The sequence below is a fragment of the Delphinapterus leucas genome, chromosome X, assembly GCF_059928025.1.
Source record: "Delphinapterus leucas isolate spDelLeu-1000000601 "Yukka" chromosome X, BTC_Dleu_Yukka2, whole genome shotgun sequence".
NCBI lineage: Eukaryota > Metazoa > Chordata > Mammalia > Artiodactyla > Monodontidae > Delphinapterus > Delphinapterus leucas.
Window position 1 is genome coordinate 37,078,712 of NC_143150.1, and position 22,707 is coordinate 37,101,418.

A 22,707-nucleotide genomic window follows, 5' to 3' on the forward strand; every position below is an offset into this window, starting at 1 on the left:
TCAGCCCAGTGTTGCCAGCAATTCTAATTTTTCAAGAGGAACTGGAAATCAAGGTTTTTGTGTGAAATCTCCTAATAATAAACATTAAAGATTGTTTGGAACCAATTCAAATTTTGGAAAAAAAATCCCTGTTCAGTCCAAGCAAAACATGTGTGCAGGCTCTTGTCAGCCTTTGGGTCAGCAGTTTGCCATCTTTGCTCTCTAGATCCTCTGTTTCCTGCTCTTATTCCCTGGGTTATAACGCTGATGCTGAGTTGTCAGCATCATTTCCTAATGAGAAACAAACTTTCTTTCCTTGAGAACTGAAAGATCAGGGAATTTGAATGTGAGAATATCCAGGTGGCTTCTCACGATTCTACTCTGGCTTGTGTCTTGTTTTCTAGCCCATGTGCCATGAAGATGGAGAAGAGGATGTTAGGCCCAAATCTGCATCTAATATTTTATGATGTTCTCCCGGCACCAGGACCTTACCCGGTGCTGGTGCACATGTGTGTGAAAACAGAGTGACTTCCATTTTGGCATCAGTCTCTTGACTGTTCTACTTAAAGGCAGGTTGGCACTCTACTCCCCAACTCCCCAACTTACTCCCTGCCTAGAAGAAAAGGGTGGAAAACTGGGCTAATTATTGGTTTTCTCTTCTTGCTTTTCTCTCCACTCTCTTCTAAAGACAGGGAAACTGAAGCTTGAGTAGCTAATAAAGGACTTTACTGAGTGTGGAAAAGCTCTCACACTTGGCCTGAGGAATGGGGGCAGGAAGGAAAAGTGAGGATGGAAAGAACTAACAGGCGTCTACTATATGTCAGGCACTGAGCCAGACCCTCCCCATATATTAGGCCACTGAACCTCCACAGCAGCATTATCATCCTCCTCCTTTTACACAGAAGGAAACAGACTCGGAAAAGTTATATGACTTGCTGGGACTCAAACTCAGGAATGCTTGATTCTAAAACCGTGGTTAAGACAATGAGATAGGCACTTCTGTTGGTTCTGCTGAAGAATAATAGTGGATGCTCTGCTACCTAGCTTTGGAATAAAGGCAAATGCTGTGGGAAGCTCACGGCAGTTCTAAAGAGCTGTGGGTACCTTGAGGTTCTATAGTAAGCTATCTAAGCAGAGGCAATTTAAAGTGATTAAATGCTCTATAGCAATAGAGCTTCTAGGGAAGCAGTTTCTATTCCGCCATATTGCATTTTCTATGCACAGTATAACGCTTGGACATACTAGATCTCCAGGTTGTTTTTACAATGTCCCTGGTTAACAAAGTTTACATACCTTTGTGAGACTGCTTGAAAATGTAGTTAAACTACGTGAAAGGGCTTCCCTGGTGGAGCAGTGGTTGAGAGTCCACCTGCCGACGCAGGGGATGCGGGTTCGTGCCCCGGTCCAGGAAGATCCCCCATGCCGCGGAGTGGCTGGGTCTGTGCGTACCGCAAAAAACAAACAAACAAACAAACAAAAACTACGTGAAAAATTCTCAGTCAGAAGTGAATGTGTTTTATGCTCTGCCCATTTGACTCATTCACGGTTATTGTGAGCACGCTACAATTTTGAATCAAGGAATACACTTCCTTTCATCTTTTAGATATTTACTATAATCCTGCCCAGTATGATGAGTTTACCTCAATTTTTAAAATAAGTATGTTCGCGAAATTTTCCATAAACCAAATTTTGCTTTTTCATTGGCCTTTATGATAAATCTGGAGATGTGCTCCTTTGGGAAGAGAATCACATAAAATGCTCCCACAAATATCTTAAAATCAGTTCAAAGGAAAATCATTTCCTTAAAATACTATTCAGATATAACACAAAGCACAAATAAAAAATATCTCGGGTTATTTTTGTTTGGTACAGTAACTGAAAGGCATAAATGGAAAAATGACAGCTTAACTAAGAAGGAACATATTGAACCAAAAAAGAATGGCTTCTATTCATTCTATTTCCAAGATTCTATAAGCTGCTCTGTTTACTTTTCTGGTTTTCATAAAGTATGAGGAAACAGAATTGTTTTTACTGGTGGTATCAGCGTCAGGATTGGTCAGGTTATGCTGCAAAAAGAAGCAACCTCCAGATCTCACAAGCTTAATACACAAAGTTCCATTTATCACTCACTTTAGGCTCCCAAAATAATCCTGATGGGGGCTTTGCTCATCTTAGGCACTCAGAAACTCAGGCTTCATTTCAATATATGCATTCATGATTCCTGTGGTAGTGGGCAGGGAACGGGGCAGGTCGTTACGCACTAGCTCCTGGTTTCCATCCTGAAGTAACGCATCGCTTTTCCTAAGATGTCAATGGCCAAAGCAAATCAGTTGGTCATGCTCGATCCCATAGCAGGAAGGGCGGTAAAGTTCTACCATGAACCTGAAAGGAAGAAAGACGGAAATATTAGATGAACCGCACTAATGACAACCAATTCTGTGTTATAGCACTTTTTAGAAATGATCAACAGGAAGAAAATACAACAAAGACAAAAACTCAGTTAACAAACATGAATACATACGCGTGATAAAGGGGCTCATATTAAACACAGCTTAAGGGTCCTAAAAGGTCAACTTCTAAATATTGAATCAAACATTTGATTAATACAAACTTTAGGTTGGTCTGATTTTCTGTATAAAGAAATAAACATACACCATAATATACTCCTCATTAATCTTTATGTGTCCTGCTATTTTATTTGAAAGTTAATCAAATAAACAGAGTTTTCCAGGTTCAAATGGGATAAGAAGCATTTAAAAAGGCTAAAATATGTATTCTCAAAACATTGTTCAGCATTAATCATTCTGTAATGCCTCCATTTTCACATTCATTTCTGCCACTTTTGACAACATGGATGGACCTTGAGGGCATTATGCTAAGTGAAATAAGTCAGATAGAGAAAGACAAATACTGTATGATCTCACTTATATGTGGTATCTTTAAAAAAAAAAAGCCAAACTTTGAAACAGAGAGTACAATGGTGGTTGCCAGGAACTGGGGGATGAGGGAAATGAGGAGATGCTGGTCAAAGGGTACAAACTTCCAGTTATAAGACAAATAGGTCCTGGGGATCTAACGCACAGCATGGTGACTATAGTTAGCATATAGTTAAATATACAATATAATTGTATTATATATTTAAAAGTTTCTGAGAGAGTAGATCTTAAATATTCTCTCCACAGACAAAAAAAATGTAATTATGTGAGGTGATAGACGTGTTAACTAACATTATTGTGGTAATCATTAGAAAAGACCTACAGAAATGGAGAAACATATTGTGTTCATGGATTGGAAGATTCAACAGATTAGAGCTGTCAATTCTTCCTAAATCGATCTATAGGTTTAATGCAATTCTTATCCATATCTGAGAAGGGTGTATTGTAGACATAGAAGAGCTTATTCTAATATTTATACAGAAAGGTACGGGACCCAGAATAGCTAAAACAATCTTGAAAAGGAAGAATAAAGTGGGGGGAACCACTCTACTTGATATTAATCCTACTAATGTCTATAATGATAAAAACTGGGTGCTGTTGTTGGAGGGATAGACACAGAGATCGATGAAACAAAAGAGAGAAACCAGAAACAGACCCATACAATACCCAACTGATGTTTGACCAAGGTGTAAAAGCAGTTCAACGAGGGAAGGATAGTTTTTTAAAAAATGATGCTGGAGCAATTGGACATCCATAGGCAAAAAAGTGAACCTCGATCAAAATCTCACACCTTATATAAAAATTAACTCCAAATGGATCATAGGTTTAAATGTAAAACTTAAAACTATAGCACTATAAAATATAGGAAAAAAATTTGGATCTAGGGCTAAGCCAAGCATCCTTAGACTTAATGTCAAAACAGAATCCATAGGAGGAAAAACTGACAAATTGGACCTCATCAAAATTGAAAACTTTGTTCTATAAAAGCCTATGGGAAGAGGATGAAAAGACAAATTGCAATCTGGGGGAAAGTATTTGCAAACCATGTATGCAACAAAGGATTAGTACCTAAAATATATAAAAAACTCCTAAAATTTAACTGTAAGAAAACTATCCAATTAGAAGATGTCAAAATACATGAAGAGACATTTCACTGAAAAGGATATACAGATGTTAAATAAACACACAAAAAGATGGTAGCTATCATTAAGCATTAGGGAAATACAGTTTAAAACCACAATGATATATCGCTATACCCCTATCAGAATGGCTAAAATAAAAAATAATGACAACAAGAAATGCAGACAAGTATGTAGAGAAACTGGATCTCTCATTCATTCCTGGTGGGAATATAAATAGTACAGCCACTCTGAAAAGCATATGGCGGTCCTTACAAAACTAAACATGCACTTACCATACAATCCAGGAACTATACTCTAGGGCATTTATTCCAGAGAAATGAAAACTTAGGTTCATGCAAAATCAGTAGACAAATGTTCATAGCCCCTTTATTTGTAACTGCCAAAATCTGGAATCAATCCAGATGTCCTGCAATAGATGAATGGTTAAATAAGCTGTGATACAGCCATGCCATGGAATACTACTCAGCGGTAAAAGAAACAAACTCTTGATACTGCAACATCTTGAATGGATCTCCAGAGACTTATGTTGAGTGAAAAAAGCCAGTTTCAAAAGGCTACCTATGTATGATTCCATGTAATATTATTTATTTATTTTTTTTTTTTCTGTACGCGGGCCTCTCACTGTTGTGGCCTCTCCTGCTGCGGAGCACAGGCTCCGGATGTGCAGACTCAGCGGCCATGGCTCACGTGCTCCGCGGCATGTGGGATCTTCCCAGACTGGGGCACGAACCCGCGTCCCCTGCATCGGCAGGTGGACTCTCAACCACTGCGCCACCAGGGAAGCCCACATGTAACATTCTTAAATGACAAAATTATAGAGACGGAGAACAGTTTGGTGGTTGCCAGGGAGTAGGAAGAAGAGGAGAGAAGATGAGTAACAGAGCCCCTTGTGGTGTTGGCACTGTTTAGCATCTTGACTATGGTGATGATCACATCAACCTACACACGTGAAAAAATTTCCCAGAGCTATACACACAGGCAGATGGGTGCATATAAAACTGGTGAAATTGGAGTAAGGTGGATGGATTGCACTGATGTCAATTTCCTGTTTGTAATATTGTACTATAGTTATGCATGATGTTACTACTGGGAGTGAAGGGTATTTGAGATCCCTCTGAATTATTTCTTACAGTTGCACATAAATCTATGATTATCGCAAAATAAAACATTTTTAAAGAATGAATATGAGATGATCTATGCTCTAATCTCCATTTAATAAGTAGAGAAAAATAAGGCATAGAGATGATCATCAGTTTCGCTTTTACAAGATCTGGTAGGAAGTTTAGGTTAGGACCCCTGTTGGAGTTCCCAATTCAGAAATCAAGACTGGAACTAATACAAGGACCACCAGCATTTACACGAATGAAGAACCTTTTAGAGAATTCCAGCACCCCCCTTATACAGTTGCCAAGTGTACAAGAGATCCTGAGCAAAAACTGCCCAGTTGAAAAGAACCATTCGATCATAATAAATCATTTTAAGCTTTTAAGGTTTTGGGATGGTTTGTTATGCAGTAATCAGAGTACTACATCAAGCAAGGGGAGCCAGTGGTTGTAGCCAAATAGACGAGCTCTTAAATCTCAGTGAGTCTACTGATTTTAAATGCTAAGATCCATGCTTGTCCCGGGCTGTTCCCTGAAACCCATTTTCCTGAATACTCTCTCAGCATGTTGGGAGTGATGATGGGGGTTGGGGGATGTAGATACAAAGGAAATTGAACAACCAGTCCTTGGCCTTGAAGAACTCAGTGCAGTGAGACAAAACATCAGTGCCTTAAATGGCTTGAGAACAGTTATAAGGCAACAAATCAGCAAGTTCAAACTAATATAGGACAGCACAGATTGAATGCATGTGGCAATGTAAATGTATGGCTACCCAAGCAGCAGGATGGAGCTAGACATTTTGGGCCCTGAAGGCAACGTTTCAGAAAGGGCCCCCCTTTCTTTGTTAACAGTGAAATAATCATCTCCAGCAATTCAGCAGCTCGTTGGGTGATATTAACACTTGTGAAGGAAGAAAAAGGAAGTAACTTCCAGGGACAATTATTCTTGTTTTAAATTTCCTTTGTTCTCTCTTCCTGATGTATGATTTTTTTTGGCAAGCTACAGTTTCCCTGAGCATCATTTTCCTCATCTATAGACTGGAGATAACAGCCAGAGAGTAGTGGATTGAAAGTCAGGAAATCTGAACTGGAATCTCAAATCTATCATTTACTAGCTGTGTGACCTTGGATACATCACCTCTCCGGCCACCTCCTCCATCAATTTCTTCTTCTGTGACAGGAAGAGGTTGAGCTGAATGGTCCAGAGGGTCCCCACCAACTCTAAACTTGAGGCCACACAGAGATCATTCAGTTTGTTGTGAGAGTTTAAAAAGTAATGAAGATGTATATGAAAGTGCTCTGTAAGCCATAACATGGCATGTAGATGTTAGGAGTATCCATATTATGCAGTTCCACGTCGAAAAAAGCCCTGCAGCTCTCTCTAAATTTAGGGGCTTAAATATAAATGGGTACTGTCTCTCAAGGCAATGCTTTCAGGCCCTTAGAGGATTCTGGTAATTCTTTGTAACTATACTTCATCGAACAAACACAAATTTGAACTAGTCTGTCCCAGGCTCACCAAGGCATCAGCAGCGCTATTGTGATTTCAAGGATGGGTTCTTGACCCAACTCAAAATCCTGAGGACTCTTAGAACAGTGATGGCTGTGGTGAGCCACTCTTAAGTTTTCTTCAAGACACCTAACAGTTATCAGAGGCCCTTTCCGTGGGACTTAGGAGCCCTCTGTGGGCGAAAGCAGGTTTCTAAGTTGTCCCCTGTCCCTCCACACACACACCCACCTCCATCCTGCCTTTAAGGGCACCAACGCTTGGTCACTTCATTAGCCGCGACGTGGGTTTGGGAGATGCCCGGAAATGATAAGCAGCCTGCTAGGGCATAATTTTCGAGGCCAACTCATCCTGCGTCCCGCGCACCGGCTCAGGACCAGGCCAGGTGCACGCAGAGAGGCCGTCGTGCGGGAGGAGAGGGGGTTGCGGGCTTCCAGCGGGGAAGTCAGAGGGTAGCCGGGGTCTTCAGGCCGCGCGCGAGCGGCGGGGAGCTCCTAGGTGCATCCAGCGCAGAGGGGGCGGAGGGGCGGGAGGAGATGTGCGGTCCCTTTAAGACCCCAACGCTCGCTTAGCCAGAGGAGGGGGGTGCCGTGTGGGCGCTGCGTGATGGGAAAGTCGCCGGCTGAGCCTCACACTTTCTCCCGATTTCTTAACTTTCGGGTCGGGGGAGCGGGGAGAGAGCGGCGGTGCCGGGGCGGAGAAAGGGTGCGGGCTTGCAGCGGCTGCTTGCTCGCGGAATTCCCGCCCGCGCCGAGCGGCCGGCCTCTCGGGCCAAGTGGGGAGCGGGCGGCGGGCGGGCAGGTGGCCCCGGGCCGCCGCGCCCGCGCCTTATCTCTGCCCCCGGGAGCCGAGCGAGCCGCTGTTCCCTCGTGGTGTGAGGGCGGTGATGTTTTTCCTCCCACCCACTTTTGAGTCCCCCCTCCCCCCTCGCGCGCACTCCAGCTCTCGCCACAACCTGCGAGTCCTCGTCCTCGGAGGAGCGCCCCGGGGAGCTCGGAGCGCTTGCACGCGTGGAAGACGGAGGAGGCCGGTGGCCAGGTAAGTGAGCGGTGTCCGGCGCCCGTTTCCCCTCCCTTCCTTTCCAGCCTTTGCACAGGTGGGCCGTCTTCCCCCAGGGCGCCCAGAACTTACCCGACCTGCCACCCTAACCCGCTCTCCGCCACAGCTGCCCGCGGCCCGGCTCGAGGTGGAGCCCAGGGCGCCAGACCAAGGCAGGTCGGAGGCCCTCGGATTCGAACTCACCACTCGCCACTCTCGCTCGGCCTGTGTAGTTCCAGGCTCTGGAGCTGCGGGGAGGCCACTTGGGTAGCTACGTAACGGGTTTCTACGGTCCCCTTAGTGATCGCATGTGTCCCGAGCCTTTTGCTGGCTTGCTGAGGTGCCCTGGACCCGTAGGTAGTTCATACGTGCTCAAGTTAACCAAACAGGGCGGACTGGGCGAGAGGCTCCTCTATGCTCCCTCTGGACATCTGCCTCATTTTCCGGCCCGGACCACTGGCGTCTGGGTTGGAGACGCTAGGCTCGGGGAGCAACGCAGTGTTGCCAGAACTTAGGGAGGGCCTGGAAAGCCTGGCTTCTGGTGCCTGCCGGCCCTGCCACTAACTTTATGAGAATGCGCAATTGAGTTCTCTGGGCTCCAGGATGCCCATTTTGAAGGTGGAGTTGTTGTGGGGAATAAAATGAAATGATAGATAGCAAAGGTGTTTTGCAAGCCAAATGGCGGGGCATTGTTCTTCAGTCATAGCAGCGATGAAGGCATCTCGACTCAGACCAGAGACACCCTGGCCTGAAGCTGCCATTTTTCAGTGACAACCTACCACCAGTGAACCGAGCTTTTCTTGTTGGGTGGTAGACCGGGGAGAGGATTTTAGCTGATGGACACGGGCCTGAGAATCCAGTGTCTTCTTATTGTTTGTTGGAAAGAGGATTGCTACCCTGGAGGCTGCCTCACAGATGATAGTGAATGTGAGATTGCAAGGGCATTGAAGCCTCTCGGCAGGATTAAAGAAACACTGTGGGTCCTGAAGAGCTGGCCCATGTGCTCATCCCTTAGCCTTCCTTTGGGAACGTCTCTGATTCTGTTCCACCCAGGAGACCTCTTCTGTGAACCGACAGACCCCTGACACTTGATGGCCCAGATTGCCTTGCAGTCCCAGCCTTGGTCCCTTTGCTTGACGCAAATGAACTTTGTGAATGCTTGTTTCATGGAGGCACCTTAATGGATACATTCCTTTAGGTTCTGACCTGTTTCTTGTTCTCTTGTAAAGTGCACTCACCCTCTCCCACTCTGCAGTGTTAGTCCCAGAATTTTGTTTTCTTTGTTGTTTTCTTGTTGGGGCCTGGATGCCCCCAAAATATGTCAATGGCTACATTTCTAAGTAACCTGTAAAAGAGCCAGTGCAAGTTCAACGGCACAACGGCCTGTGTGAAGCAGACAGAGAGTTAATACCGAAATAACTCCAGTTAACTGGGTCAAAGTGTAATTTGAAAAATTAAGGACAGTTTGGCTCTTTGCAAGTGTAAGAGTCGGCATGCTTGCTCAGCAATGCTTGCTGGTGTTTATTGCTGCAGCCCTAACAAATGTCTTGAACGGCCCCCCTTCCCCAAAAGAAAAAGTTAAAGCGATAAAGAGAAATTGAACGGAGACCTGGGGAGGGAACTCTTCCAGGTTTATAGCTCTGCACAGAATACAAAGGCAGGACTTCAGGATCTTGTAAATCAAAAGTGATTATTTATAAAGAGATTCGTTTTCTGATGTTCTACATCCCAGCCGGGGAGGCCACACAGATGACAGGAACGCCAAAAGAGATTAATTGCTCTCTAGTCACCAACTTCTCTCTTTGCTCATACCATTAGTTGAGACCCAAGAAAAGCAAAAAAATTCTAAGATCTGTTTTCTTGCCAGCTTGAATTATGAGGCAATGCTACTGTTCACCGAATCACCCAACCATTGTACAAGAAAAACAACCCGGTTGGTTCTTGCATGGGGAGACCCGAAAACCGTGGTTTCAGAAATCCCCCCTGAGACCCATACGTGATTGTGATAAATTGGATTTCAGCGGTTAAAAAAAAATCTTTCTCATTTGGAGGCTTGGGGGATAAGCTTATTAAAGTAGGCTCAGGAAGAAACCTCACTGGGATGAGTAGCTGTGTTAAAGCATTCGTGGAAATGATTTGCTTCAGTGGAACCTGGTAACTCTCAGAGGACAGAGGTAGACATTCCAGTGATTGAAGCTGGGCCAAAAGCTCACAGAGGGGACCAAGACATGAGAACCCAGGTCTTTGGAAGGCTAGGAACATGTCCCAGGAGAATTTATCCTTGTTTAAGGAGCAGGGAGGACGTAGAGAGGCAGACCAGTTCTGCAAATCCTGGCTGATAGCATAACTTATTCTCCATGGACAGTTTTTCTTTGGTTACTTACATACTCGTAATTTGAAACAATGGATTTTAAATTACCTGGCCAACTTCATAGCGTTTAAAGTAAGAGCTGTGGCATCCACATCACGGCCCAAAGACAATTCAGCTCTCCAGAATGATCATCTTGCATTCCATCCAGCTCTCTATACTCAATATTTAGGTTGGACCCTCTGAAAAGATCGTTGAGCTCAGTTCCCATCCAATGTTAACCCCAAATTGAAATGTGGTGTTTCTCGAATTATTTAAATATTTTCAAATCACCCGTTGGAAGAGTTTTTCCTTATAGATCTCATAGGAGACACAGGAGAAACATTGATCAGTCGTGCCTCATCCCTGAAGGATTAATAATAACGGTAGTCTTGAAGCTAAGATCAGTTAACTTTCATTTCAGAAATTGTTTGGGTCACTGCCTATTATTTTTGTTTGCCAAAATGGCCATTTTGCAAACCCCAGTTTCCCTTTTCTCCCAAAGAAAATCTCTTGAGAAATCAACTTTAATTCCCTTAGAAATGAGGATTTCAAAATTTATTTTTACTTTCCTATGACTTGCCTGCAAGGATTTAGCCTCAGCGTTGTATAGGAATGTATGTTCATCCGCTTGAATTTCTCCCCACAGTCTTTGCAAGACAGGAGAGGCAAGTTCTCTTTTCTTAGCAGAAAAACAATGCTTTCACTTATGTAAATTCTCCAGCACTTTTCCCCCAGCAAGTTAGGAGCCTAAGCATCAGAGATCTCCATCAGTTCCAGAGGATCTGTTCTAAGTCTTTTTTTCTGCTTTCTTCCCAACAGCTTGAGTACCCAGGGCCCTGAAAGTTTCAAGTTGCCTTTTGCAGTGGCCAGAATGAGAAAAAAGTGGAAGATGGGAGGCATGAGATACATCTTCTCCTTGTTGCTGTTCTTTCTTTTCCTAGAAGGAAGCAAAGCAGAGCAAGTAAAACGTAAGTGTCTTGAGTTTAAAAAACAAGATACTTTCTTGTAATTTCTTTGAAAATGTGATTATAATCTGAAGAGATTGTGATTTAGCCCAACTGTGGCCGTGCCATTATCCTAAGAGAAGAAAGTGAATGTTACTGGTTTTTGCCTGAGTTGGTAAAAGAATGAGAGCTTTGACTCGGGCTGACTAAATTTGGGGCTGTTTTTCTGATTATCATATAGTTTTCATCTCATAGGACACATGACACATTAGCCTATTTTCCTTTTCCTGTTCTAAACTGTACAAATCTCATTCCATTTTACGTAATTCTTGAAATATCTGACAGATGAGCTGGATTTTTTCCCAAATTTCAGACTCTTCAGCAAAGGTTTTCAGTTTATGAAAAAGAATAACACCGAAAAGAAAAAGAAAAAAAAAGAAAAATGTAAAGCAGGCTCTGCCTCTTCCCTTCTGCTGAAAAACGAAGAAGGAAAAAACCTTCACATGAACTGGGTTGAGATGAAAAATCCTTTGAGGAAATTGAGATTCCAGGGACCGTGAGCAAATTGGATGCCATTTATTGAAAGGAACGTCCCCACAAAGCCAGGGAATATTTCTAGAAAGTCAGCGATCCGTGTGATGGGCTGACACATTGGAGAAAGCAGAGTGGCAGGAAAGGGGGGTAATTAACCCTCTTCGCAGCCACATTTGGGAGATTTATGAGTAACCGTTGACACCGCTGCTCTTGTTAGGAGCTTTCTGCTTGCCTTTGCCCACTGTGAGCCTCACCTTCTTTGGGCCACTTGCAGCCACCTCTGAGGTGGACCCTGGCCCTAAATTTGAAGGAAAAGCCATCGCTCTAGTTCCCTTTTTTGGCTGCGTCAAAAGAAGCACAAAGTGGAACTGGTCCAAGAGGGGCATTCTCTGCTCCACTGAGCTTATTCATGAGAAGGAACTGTGCAAATATGCTTGGTAGGAGCTGAAACAGCATCTGAAGCCCATCACTTAAACATTTATCTCCTTTATCAGCATAAGTTAAATATATCAGGCATGAGGCTTGCTGACAGGGAGAACAGTGCCAAACCTGTTCCATTGTTACCTGTGTTTCTGCCCCACTACGATTTTCATAGTAAAGTGAGTCTCCTTCCTGGGAGAAATAGTGCTTTTGATTAGGCTTTTAAACATGAGTAATCCGTGGTGATATCTAGTATGATCGAGGCACAGCAGGAAGTTTAGCAGGACACGGTATCATTAAGGAAGCTTGGATCAGCCTCTTCTCTTGCAGTCCTCAACGGACCTCCTTCTCCTTCTACTTGAATGTGTAATCGACCTCAGAACCCTCCTCTTCCAGAAGTCCTCCTTGATTTAAGTGGATATGATAGAAAAGTTGTCCATCCATTCTCAGCTGAACTCACAAGCAGCTGGGCTTAAAAATCCTTCCTCTCTTAGGAAGAAACTTCCCTTATGGACTTACTGGCAGCATGGGGAAGCTTGCAACTGTTTGTTAGAAGACCATCTCTTCTGGGAAGCCTTCCATATTCGTGAAGAATTGAGGAATATTGTCCATGCAACTTAGAGCTTAACTGACAAACCAAAGAAAAATATGATTGAAAAACGATTGACAGACCCCCAAAACTATCACTCTGACATTTCCTACTGCTTATGAATCTGTCCCAAGCCCCTTTGATATTCAGTTGGTGTCAAAATGATTATGTAACAGATGGACCAGTTCTGGTCTAGTGTTTCAGGCTTATAGTCAGATAATGAGGCTAAGGTCATGGTCATTCCCTGAGTGAGCCACTCAGCATCATTCTTTGTGGCCACACCCAAGCTAACTGTCTCGAAGACATGTGCAAATTTACCTCCACTAAAAGGAAACTCTCAAAGCATATGCCCTAGGTATGTTGCCTTGATACACACACACACACACACACACACACACACACACACACACTACATGCGCAGAGATTTATATAACGGCTCTAAGAGAAGTTAGAAGCAGTGGGGAGTGGTTACGTAAATGATCCATGTAATGTTCTATTATGCTACCATTCAAACACTGCTTATTGAAAATTTGATAGCCCGGGAAAATACTTATATTAACTTATTTTAAAATTTCTTAAATTATAAAATTAATAATACTCATTGTACAAAATGATATGAAAGTATCTGAACTTCATAAAGAACCTGTATCTCTCAACACCCATCCCACTCCCCAGGGATGACCGTTACTAATAGTTTGCTGTGTGTTCTTCCAAACTCTTTTCTCTGTGTGTTATAAAAACATATATACATGTCTGTAGGGTTTTTTCTTTTACAAAAATTGGATATTATATATACTTTTTTCTGTAACCTGCTTTTATTCAGCAGTGTGTCCAGGACATCTTTCCATGTTAGAACATTGCAGTGTAACAGTACCATATTCTTTCTAATGTCTACATAGTTCCCAATTATATGAGTGTGCCATGGTTTGTTTAACCTGTCCCTATTTGTAGATATTTAGGTTGTATCCAGTTTTTGCTATTACTATAAGTAAGGCATTAATGGATGCCTTAAGGCACTTAGGCAAGTGTTTGTGAGTAACTGTTAGGTCAAAGTGTATGTTCAGTTTTAATCTTGGTAAGAACTGTCAAATTTCCTTCAAAAAAAGTTGTATCAATTTATGCTTCCACCATCTTTGTATGCATGTCCATTTCTAATTCCTTCACTGAAAGAATTATTAAGCTTTGTATTTTAGGGCCAGTTTAATAGGGGAAATAATATCTCAGTTTTGTTGTGATACTTTCCTATTACTGGAGTATCTTTTCAATTACTTTTAATTCCGTTGTATTTCTTCACTGAATTGGCTTTCATTTGGGTGCGTGTCTTACTGATTTGCAAAAGCATATTTATTAACATAACATCAAATGTTTTTATTAACTTTTGTATTTCACGTATTATTTTCCCAGTCTGCCATTTGATTTAAGCTTTGTATAAGTTGTATTTTCCCATACAGAAGTTTTAAATTTTCTTGTAGTCAGATCTGTCATTCATTTCCTTTATGGCTGCCCTGTGCGGCATGCGGGATCTTAGTTCCCTGACCAGGGATTGAACCCGTGCCCCCTGCGGTGGAAGCGAGGAGTCCTAACCACTGGACCATGAGGGAATTTCCTCCTACTCCATATTCTTGTATTTTCTTCTACTGCTTCCATAATTTGGGGTTTTACCCATAATTCTCTGTTCTATCTGAAATTTATATTCATGCATGGTGTGCAATAGGGAACTATTTTTTTTAAAATGTTGAGCCTTCTTTTAATTAATTTATTTTTTTATTTTTGGCTGTATTGGGTCTTCGTTTCTGTGTGAGGGCTTTCTCTAGTTGTGGCAAGCGGGGGGCCACTCTTCATCGCGGTGCGCGGGCCTCTCACTGTTGCGGCCTCTCTCGTTGTGGAGCACAGGCTCCAGACGCGCAGGCTCAGTAGTTGTGGCTCATGGGCCTAGTTGCTCCGCGGCATGTGGGATCTTCCCAGACCAGGGCTCGAACCCGTGTCCCCTGCATTAGCAGGCAGATTCTCAACCACTGCGCCACCAGGGAAGCCCCGGGAGCTAACTTTTTATCTCTGGGTGGTAGGTGCACGACTGTTACTTTTGTTCATTTTTGTACTTCTCTTTATTACAAAGTTTCCACAATTGGCAAATACTACTTTTACAACAGGTAAAAGTCCTTTAAAGTAAAAGGACATGTTGTTTCCCATATTTCTACCGTCGAGTTCTAGAGGAGGGTATAGGTATGGGGGTGGAAGGAGTAAAAAGAGGGTTTTTTTTTTAATTCAGGAAAAACTAGAAAAACTTCAGGAAACATGTAAGTGTAAAGTTAATAAAGCTTCCCGTCTCTCTTTGTTCCCTGATACCATTTTACCCAAGGAAGCCAAGGTTTTTGATTTTTCACAGGCTGGTTCGAGTGTAAGTTGCTAGGTCAAGGCAGATGCTCTGTAGCCTGTTTGCTCTCCTGTTTTAGGCATCAGGGTGGAATGAGAGGGGATGCTGTTATGGTCAAAGATGCTCACTCAGTTGGTGTAGAATCTGAGGAGGTCTGCAGAAAATGCTTTAATTGCAGAAAGCTGTTTGCACAAGGAAAAGTAGAAGTGGGTGCTACCACTTACTAGTAGCTAATTAGCCAGAATTCCCTTGCTCTCACAGGAGGGAAGACAGGTTCAGGAACCCAGGAAATACTGAACGTGCATCACAGTGGATGAATGAGCCATTTATGGCTTATATAAAAGTTTGTTACTGTCCAGAAGCAGCAAGGTTTGAGGTCTTTAGCCGGGATGAGGTCTTTAGCCGGGAAAAAGTCTTTGTGTAACTCCATTATGCTCTGTTGTTAAAGTTGTAGTCAAAAGAGGCCAGGAAGCTCTTTTGAAGTTCAAAGAAGCATAACATTCAGTGCTTAATATTCATGCAAATATAGGACAAACAGGCTGAAGGGTTTGCCTCTTTTGGCAATTCTGACTTAGGTAATGAACTATTGATCAAAGTGAGGTAGAAGAATTGAGTTGTTAAGAATATTCAATTATGTATTTCAAATGGACCAGCCTGTGCCAAGGCTGGCAGTCATCCTGGGGAGAGAAATTGTTCATGTATTTCATGGCGTCTATTCCTGCTTTATAAGGTGAGTTAGCTGGATCTTCCAAGGGACTAGATTCTCATTCATTTTTCTCCTCAGGAGAAAAGCTTCCAACATTTGTATTTGCTTGAAAATGGGCCTCTGAACTTCCCAGGAAGGGCGAGTCCCCAGAAGAGTGAAGGGAAGGAAGAGGATACTTAGAAAATTTGAGACATGGGGATCATGGCCTTATGGAGCCTACCCAGACTCTTTATTGTGAAAGCCAACCAGAAAGGCTTGAGTTTTCCACCTGTAGATTCTCACTTGGACGTTCGAGGTGATTTTTTGACAAGAGAAAGAAGGCTTGAGTTTTCCACCTGTAGATTCTCACTTGGACGTTCGAGGTGATTTTTTGACAAGAGAAAGAAGGCTTGAGTTTTCCACCTGTAGATTCTCACTTGGATGTTCGAGGTGATTTTTTTGACAAGAGAAAGAAGCTAGCAGAAGAGTAGACCTGTTGACATCTTAGGGGTTTAAATAGATGGAAGTAGAATAAATGAAGAATACCTTAAAATTAGATAGCTTAATGCTTTTCAAAGTATGTTCATAATTATTTTTTATACTGGGGGGGAACCAGTGGGGTTGGGTATGGACGCTCTGGGGTCCACATAGATACAAACCCCAGCTCCGTGACTTCCTTACTTACCTTGGGAACGTTGCTTAATCTTTCCAGCTTTAGTGGTCTTTATCAGTACAGTTGGGGAAATAATAGCATACTGACCATCAACATGGTCATTTGAAGAACTGATGAGACTGTTCACATGGAGTGCTTTGTGACAGTGGCTGGCACACAGTCTTTAATAAGTGGTAGCGATTCAAGTAACTCTCTTGCAAGCCAAATGATATTATCCCCTTAATCTTCAGATGAGAAACTTGAAACACAGTGAGGTCAGGTGACTTTGTGTAAGGCCAGACAGTAAGTCCAAGGCAGTGCCAGAATGAAAACCCAGGTCTCCAAATTCAGTGTCCTGTTCACTACACCAGTTTGTGTCTAGCAGTTCTCTGAGGAAGCCAGTGCATTCTCTTGAAGAGAAGCCCAGTCCTTTGCACATGGCAGCCACTTAACACATGAGATGATCCGAGTAAGTGAATAAAGAACTTTGTAACCAGAATTCCTAAGAGAGGCAGTATACTATTTGGGAGTTAAAAGACAGAGACTAGGACTAAAGTTATTCTGGAACCTAAATAAGCTAAGCCAAAGGAAATTTGTGAGGAAGGTTAAAAATATGTGCCTTTATGTCCACGCTTCTTAGATTTCCCTGACTTCTCAGTAGGATTGGAATGTCCTCGTAGTCTAATGGCGAGTGGCCTGTGCTTTAAGTCAGGGGACCTGGTTTCTGGTCAGTTCTGTTGCTTGGTATGTGGTATTGGTTGAGTCATTCATGCTCTCTCTGAACTAAAGATTCTCTACTCTCTAACTGAGAGGAATTCTTGCTTTCTGGACAGCAAACTAAAGGATGCCAGAATAGGGGTTGGGGAGGTGGGACAAGGGAAACCAAGGCTCTGGTTTTAGATACTTGGAGCACACCCGGACTTTTATCATTGACACAAGATTGTTGCAAAGAGTATTTTATTCATTTAAGATTTATAGCCTGCCTACTTCTAAAAAGATTAGATACAGGTTATACATGAAACAATAGTTGCAAGATGACTTTCTAAAAGATGAAAAAAAAATGGAGGCAATCTGAGGAAAGTAGAAAGGGTAGATGTTCTTAACACCTGCTTTGGTACATTATTCACATTCTAAATTGGCTTATGATTCCTGAAAAGATAAAAAGAGAAAGTTTCCATTGGTGGGCAAGAGAAAATTATAGTTTCATCTATAGAGATTTATTTCCCACCTCCCACTTACTCAAACAGTATTAATGATGGGATGTTTGCATGAAGCACATTCTGGGTGGTACAAAGACACCAACTGTAACCTTAATTTCATAGAAGAGAGAAGAATTGTGTTCGGCATTTCTTTATTAACCCTCTGTAAAGGAAGAGGGCAAGTATTAACTCAGTAAAAAGTCTTTAACTCAGTAAAAGTCTTTCTGTAAGTGCTGAGGAAAAGTGGCCCAGATATTTTAACTTTGGATGATATAAGTTAATTGAAGGCTAGAACATATAAGTGTTATACAAATGGTTGTTTAATATGTCTACTAGACTGGATTGTCAATTATCAGATGCCCTAAGCAAAGTTTATATTAACGTTATTTTTTCTATTTAAAAACAGATGCTCATTTAAAATATATATATACCTGAGGCAACTCTTTATTTATTTTTGGCTGTTGGGTCTTTGTTGCTGCACGTGGGCTTTCTCTGGTTGTGGCGAGTGGGGGGCTACTCTTCGTTGCGGTGCGCAGGCTTCTCATTGCAGTGGCTTCTCTTGTTGCGGAGCACGGGCTCTAGGCGCGCGGGCTTCAGTAGCTGTGGTGCCTGGCCTTCAGTAGCTGTGGCTTGCGGGCTCTAGAGCGCAGGCTTAGTAGTTGTGGCGCACGGGCTTAGCTGCTTCGCGGCATGTGCGATCTTCCCGGACCAGGGCTCGAACCCGTGTTCCCTGCATTGGCAGGCGGATTCTTAACCATTGCGCCACCAGGGAAGGCCCATATGCTCATTTTTTAACATTCAGAAGTACATAAAAGTATTAGGAAAACAAAAGTCATTGGTAATCTCAACATTTACGTTAATCATGGTTAATTGCCATATAGGCTTCTAGTGTTTTTTTCTGCGCTCAGCTGTACGTACATATTGTTTTATAAAAATGAAGCACTGTCTTGTAGTGAATTTGGTTTATTATGCCAATTAACGACTGATTCTCTAAAATGCACCTGCAGTGGAGATATAACTCATGTTGTCTAAAGCAAAAGCTGAATATTTTAGATGCCAGTTGCAGAACATGCAAAGTTGATCCTGTTGTGAAAAGTTCAAGAGCACAACTTGAATTCTTGACCAAGCGGAAAGTAAACCCCTTTTATCAGAGACTTGTGCAGCTGAGGTGCTGATAGAAAAAACAATTTGTTTTTTTCGAAGAAGAGCTTTGATTTTTGCCCAAAGTCCTATGCCAGATGACAAGTAAGAGATGATTTTGGCCAGAAAAATTATTCAGATCAGGTTTCACCAGCTGAACAGCCTTTCTGTAAAAGGATCTCCTATGGCCTCATAGTAAAGACTAATGAGAATACCATCAAGTCCCAGTTATCCATGTTAATGGGAGATAGAAGGGCACAATGAATTGAAATTTCATGGAAAATCTCCATTTCTCAACTTAGCCAATAATGTCGCCTTGTTCAACTGTCAAACCTCTTTGAAATATGGACCCTTTTCTTCTCGTTGAGTCTGCCCACCTGCTAATAGAAAAGCTAGTAGAAAAGGCAGGTAGTAGGAAGGCCGTGGTGTGCATAGGCCACTCAATATATATTAAGTTGAATTGATTTTGGACGAATGATCCAACAAATAGGAATAAGGTAATTAACCCCCAGATAAAGAGGAATAAGCTGTATACTCAAAGTGAAGAACTTGGCTTTTTCCTGGCTTTCCTTTTTCATTGGCTTCCACAGCCTGGAAATGAAGTCTTAAAGCCCTGAGGAAATCTGACTGAGACTTCAATTCTAGAAACCCAATTTCTAGAGAAATAGGACCCTTTTTTTCTGTAGTAACTACTACATCCTGCCCTTCCTCCATTCTGCTTCAAGTTTGATGAATGGCAGAAGGAAAGTACTTGGGCTTTTAATTTTTCCTTCACTATTATAGTAGTCTTTTTTAAAAAAAATAAATTCTTAAGGAATTTGTTTACTTGATTTGTCCTCTCATATAATGAACAGCAAAGATCCATCTCTCCCTTTCTACTGACTGTATGTGTTATAATAAAATAAATATTATTGTTATACTTACATGATGATGTGTCTACGGTAATAGCTCTTATTGAAAACAGCTCGTGGGAATGTTTTCTTGCCTTTAGACTGGTGATGAAGTTATTGACCTTTTGACCTAGTCCTGGGTGCTAGACAGTAATGGCTGGGCAAAACATTGATGGCATAGTGGCACATCTCTGTTGTTTACTTTTTGTCGTCATTGTTTCTGTTAACAGGGCCCCCTAAAGTAGCAGGGATTGCCACTTTTAATTAGGGCCAGCTGAACCATTTGAAAAATAGCTATGATGATGCAGGTTGAAGGTCCATCTCAAATGTTAGTTGGAATTCCTTTGGGATCAAGTTCTACTCAACAGATACCATGAGTTAGTGGTAAGTCATGAATTCTCCAGCTGGTATCTCTCAGGTACTGGCAAGTGATAAGCTTACTTTTCTTGCCTATATCTCCTAAAAGTTGGCGAGGCATCATTGTTTCAGTAAAATCAGCTCACTGTGCTTCTTGTCCAAGATGATATACTGGGACTTTAGGTGTGGTCAATGATGCTGTGTAACTCATGAAATTCACTCCTGGGTGACGGCAAAAAGTTTTTAAAAGTTCAGACTTATAAGCATGTGCTGAAATGGACTTTATCGTAGTTTCTGAAAAGTGATCATTGTTCGGTGTACTCACGGATAGATCAGCTATAATTGTGCTAACTGCTCAATCTTGGACAGCCACTGTAAAAAAATGTCTTAAAGATTATAGTGTTTACTTTTGCTATGTAATAGAAAAAAAACAGTGTCAGTAATTACAGAAGCATTGTTTAATAGCACCAGTGATGTTACTGTTTAGCTCCTTGTCTCTGCCTTCAGTTCCTGAATTTGCTCCTTCCAGGAATAAGTGGATTTCTGTCTGGGGCATAATTGGCAAAATCCCATGTTTCTGAGGTAATAGGACCAAGGTACTTGATGAAGACCATTATATTTGTATTTATGGTCGGATTTCTCTCCGAAGTTAGTGTTTGAGTAAGATATTTTCATCCTCAAGATGCATAGTTTGTAAGACACTAGTATCGTAATATGAGATAAATGCCATGTGAGTATTATGAGGAAAGTGCTGATACGTATAAAGAGAATGAAAAAGAACCTTTAGCTGGGGTACTCTTGGCTTCCCAACTAGATTTCATAGCCTTTGAGAGCATGGGCACTATTTCATACTTTATGATTTATCATTGAGATGGATACCAAAAAAAATGCAAAATGCAGTCTGCCAGCTGTACCATCTCATATAATCTATTTGAGCATGACTTGACTTCACTACAGACAGCACCTTATTCTTTAAAAGGTGAGCAAAGCTGCGTCTCAGAGGTAGGATGGAAAGGTATTTTGAGAAAAAGTTAGAGAAGAATGTGTGGAAGCCCATTATTTTTCAAGTTCTAAAAGTGGGTGACATGCACCTTACAACCATGTAGCAGGACAGGCAAAATGCTATAGTGGTTCCAGTCCTTGGCTCTGAGGCCAGACTACTTAGGTTTGAATTCCAGCTCCATACATTGACTAGTCATGTCAACTTAGGCATGTTACCAAACCTCCCTGTGCCTCAGATTCCGCATCTGTAAAATGGGGCTAATAATGCGATCTACCTTGTAGGCTTGTGGTGAGAATTTAGTGAATTTATGGATGTAAAACCCTTAGAACAGAGCCTGGCTCATAGGAAGTGTTCAACAAATTTTGTTGTTGTTTTCATTATTACTATTATCATCATTCTCATCTGGCTCTATGTTTTTCAGGACCTGGTTCCTTCGCTCCTTTTTACATTTATCATCTACTTCCTTAGCCTTTGAGCCAAATTTGGAGCAGGAAAATTTAGATCACTCAGTTTCACACATTGTCTACCAATACTATTTAGAGGCTGAATTTGGGACAAACAGAATCTATTGGCTGAAGCAAGTTATTTGAATTATCGGTTGGTTTTTTTTTTTTTTTTTTTTTTTTTTTTTTTTTTGCGGTACGTGGGCCTCTCACTGTTGTGGACTCTCCCGTTGCGGAGCACAGGCTCCGGACGCGCAGGCTCAGCGGCCATGGCTCATGGGCCCAGCCGCTCCGCGGCATATGGGATCTTCCCGGACTGGGGCACGAACCCGTGTCCCCTGCATCGGCAGGCGGACTCTCAACCACTGTGCCACCAGGGAAGCCCTACCTGTGGTTTTCATGAATAGTGGTGAGCTCAGGTATACTGAAAGGATCCATTTAATAGTGTCCATGAAATAACCTGTCTTAAAGATATTTCAGAGAAATGATAGCAACTTGCTTAAAAGGTATATATAAAGAATACCCTCCTTGTGGCATCGCTGTATACTGTTCCTTTGGAAACAGACTTTCCTGCAAGTTAGAATCTTTAACAATTTGGATGTGAGTATTAAAAATATGTAAATGCACTTGAAACCCATATTTTGACAGCATGTCTTATTTTAATGCTTGCTTAATCTTTCAGGGGTCCTTATCTTTTATTATCCCATTTCTTTTTCGTCAAGAAAGGAATAAATCACACAGCCATGTAGATCACATCGCTGATAATGAAAGCTCATCCAACTTCATATTTTTAGTAGGTAGATCTGATGTCAACTTCTGAGTGAGCTAATTATTTCTGACAGAATAATCCAGAATCAAATACATAATACACAAGCTTCCATCTTACTTTGCGATGCGGATTTAAATCGACAAAGTAATTTCTAGCTTACCTCCATCCAAGATAAGTGGCTGAAGAACCATACAAGTAAGGCAATTTATACTAGCGTAATAATGCCACTTAAGTAGGCTCCTTCATGGATTTGCTTCTAAGCATATATTCAGATTCTTTCTGAAATGTCTAGATAAGTTGTATATATGAAATACAAATAACTTAGGTGTTTGTCATTTACATTATAAATTTATTATAGAGAAACAGTCATTCTCCTCTCACCAACATGTGGAAGTTTGCAAAAGGTGCCTCATTTCGATGTTTGTTTTGGGAAATTCTTGATTGTCTCTCCTCAGTTAAAGATGCAGGGATTGTTAAAAATCTTTCCTACTCCATTCTAGAACACCATGGAGCAGAAGTCTAATTTGTGTGTGTACCAAGAAAATTGTATTCCTAAGATTTGGCTGAAAAATATACAAGTTACGTCTGCAAAGTAATTTTGATTTTTCTGAGTTCTTTTAATTAATAAATGGTTTTGAGCACTTGCATTTAGTC

At 41.8% G+C, this 22,707-nt stretch overlaps 1 protein-coding gene across 9 annotated transcripts in view; it reads left to right on the forward strand.

Moving 5' to 3' along the window:
• Positions 1 to 7,552: 7,552 nt before the first annotated feature.
• Positions 7,553 to 22,707, forward strand: part of CHRDL1 (chordin like 1) — a 112,269-nt gene continuing 97,114 nt past the window's right edge. For 6 of the 9 annotated variants that reach the window (XM_022556733.3, XM_089904178.1, XM_022556731.3 and 3 more), the window contains exon 1: positions 10,926 to 11,022. In XM_022556733.3, the coding sequence (XP_022412441.2) occupies positions 10,926 to 11,022 (97 nt within the window). Of the gene's footprint in view, positions 7,705 to 10,873; positions 11,023 to 22,707 lie in introns of those variants that run through there. The other 3 variants (XM_022556730.3, XM_022556734.3, XM_089904176.1) reach the window with 2 other exon arrangements.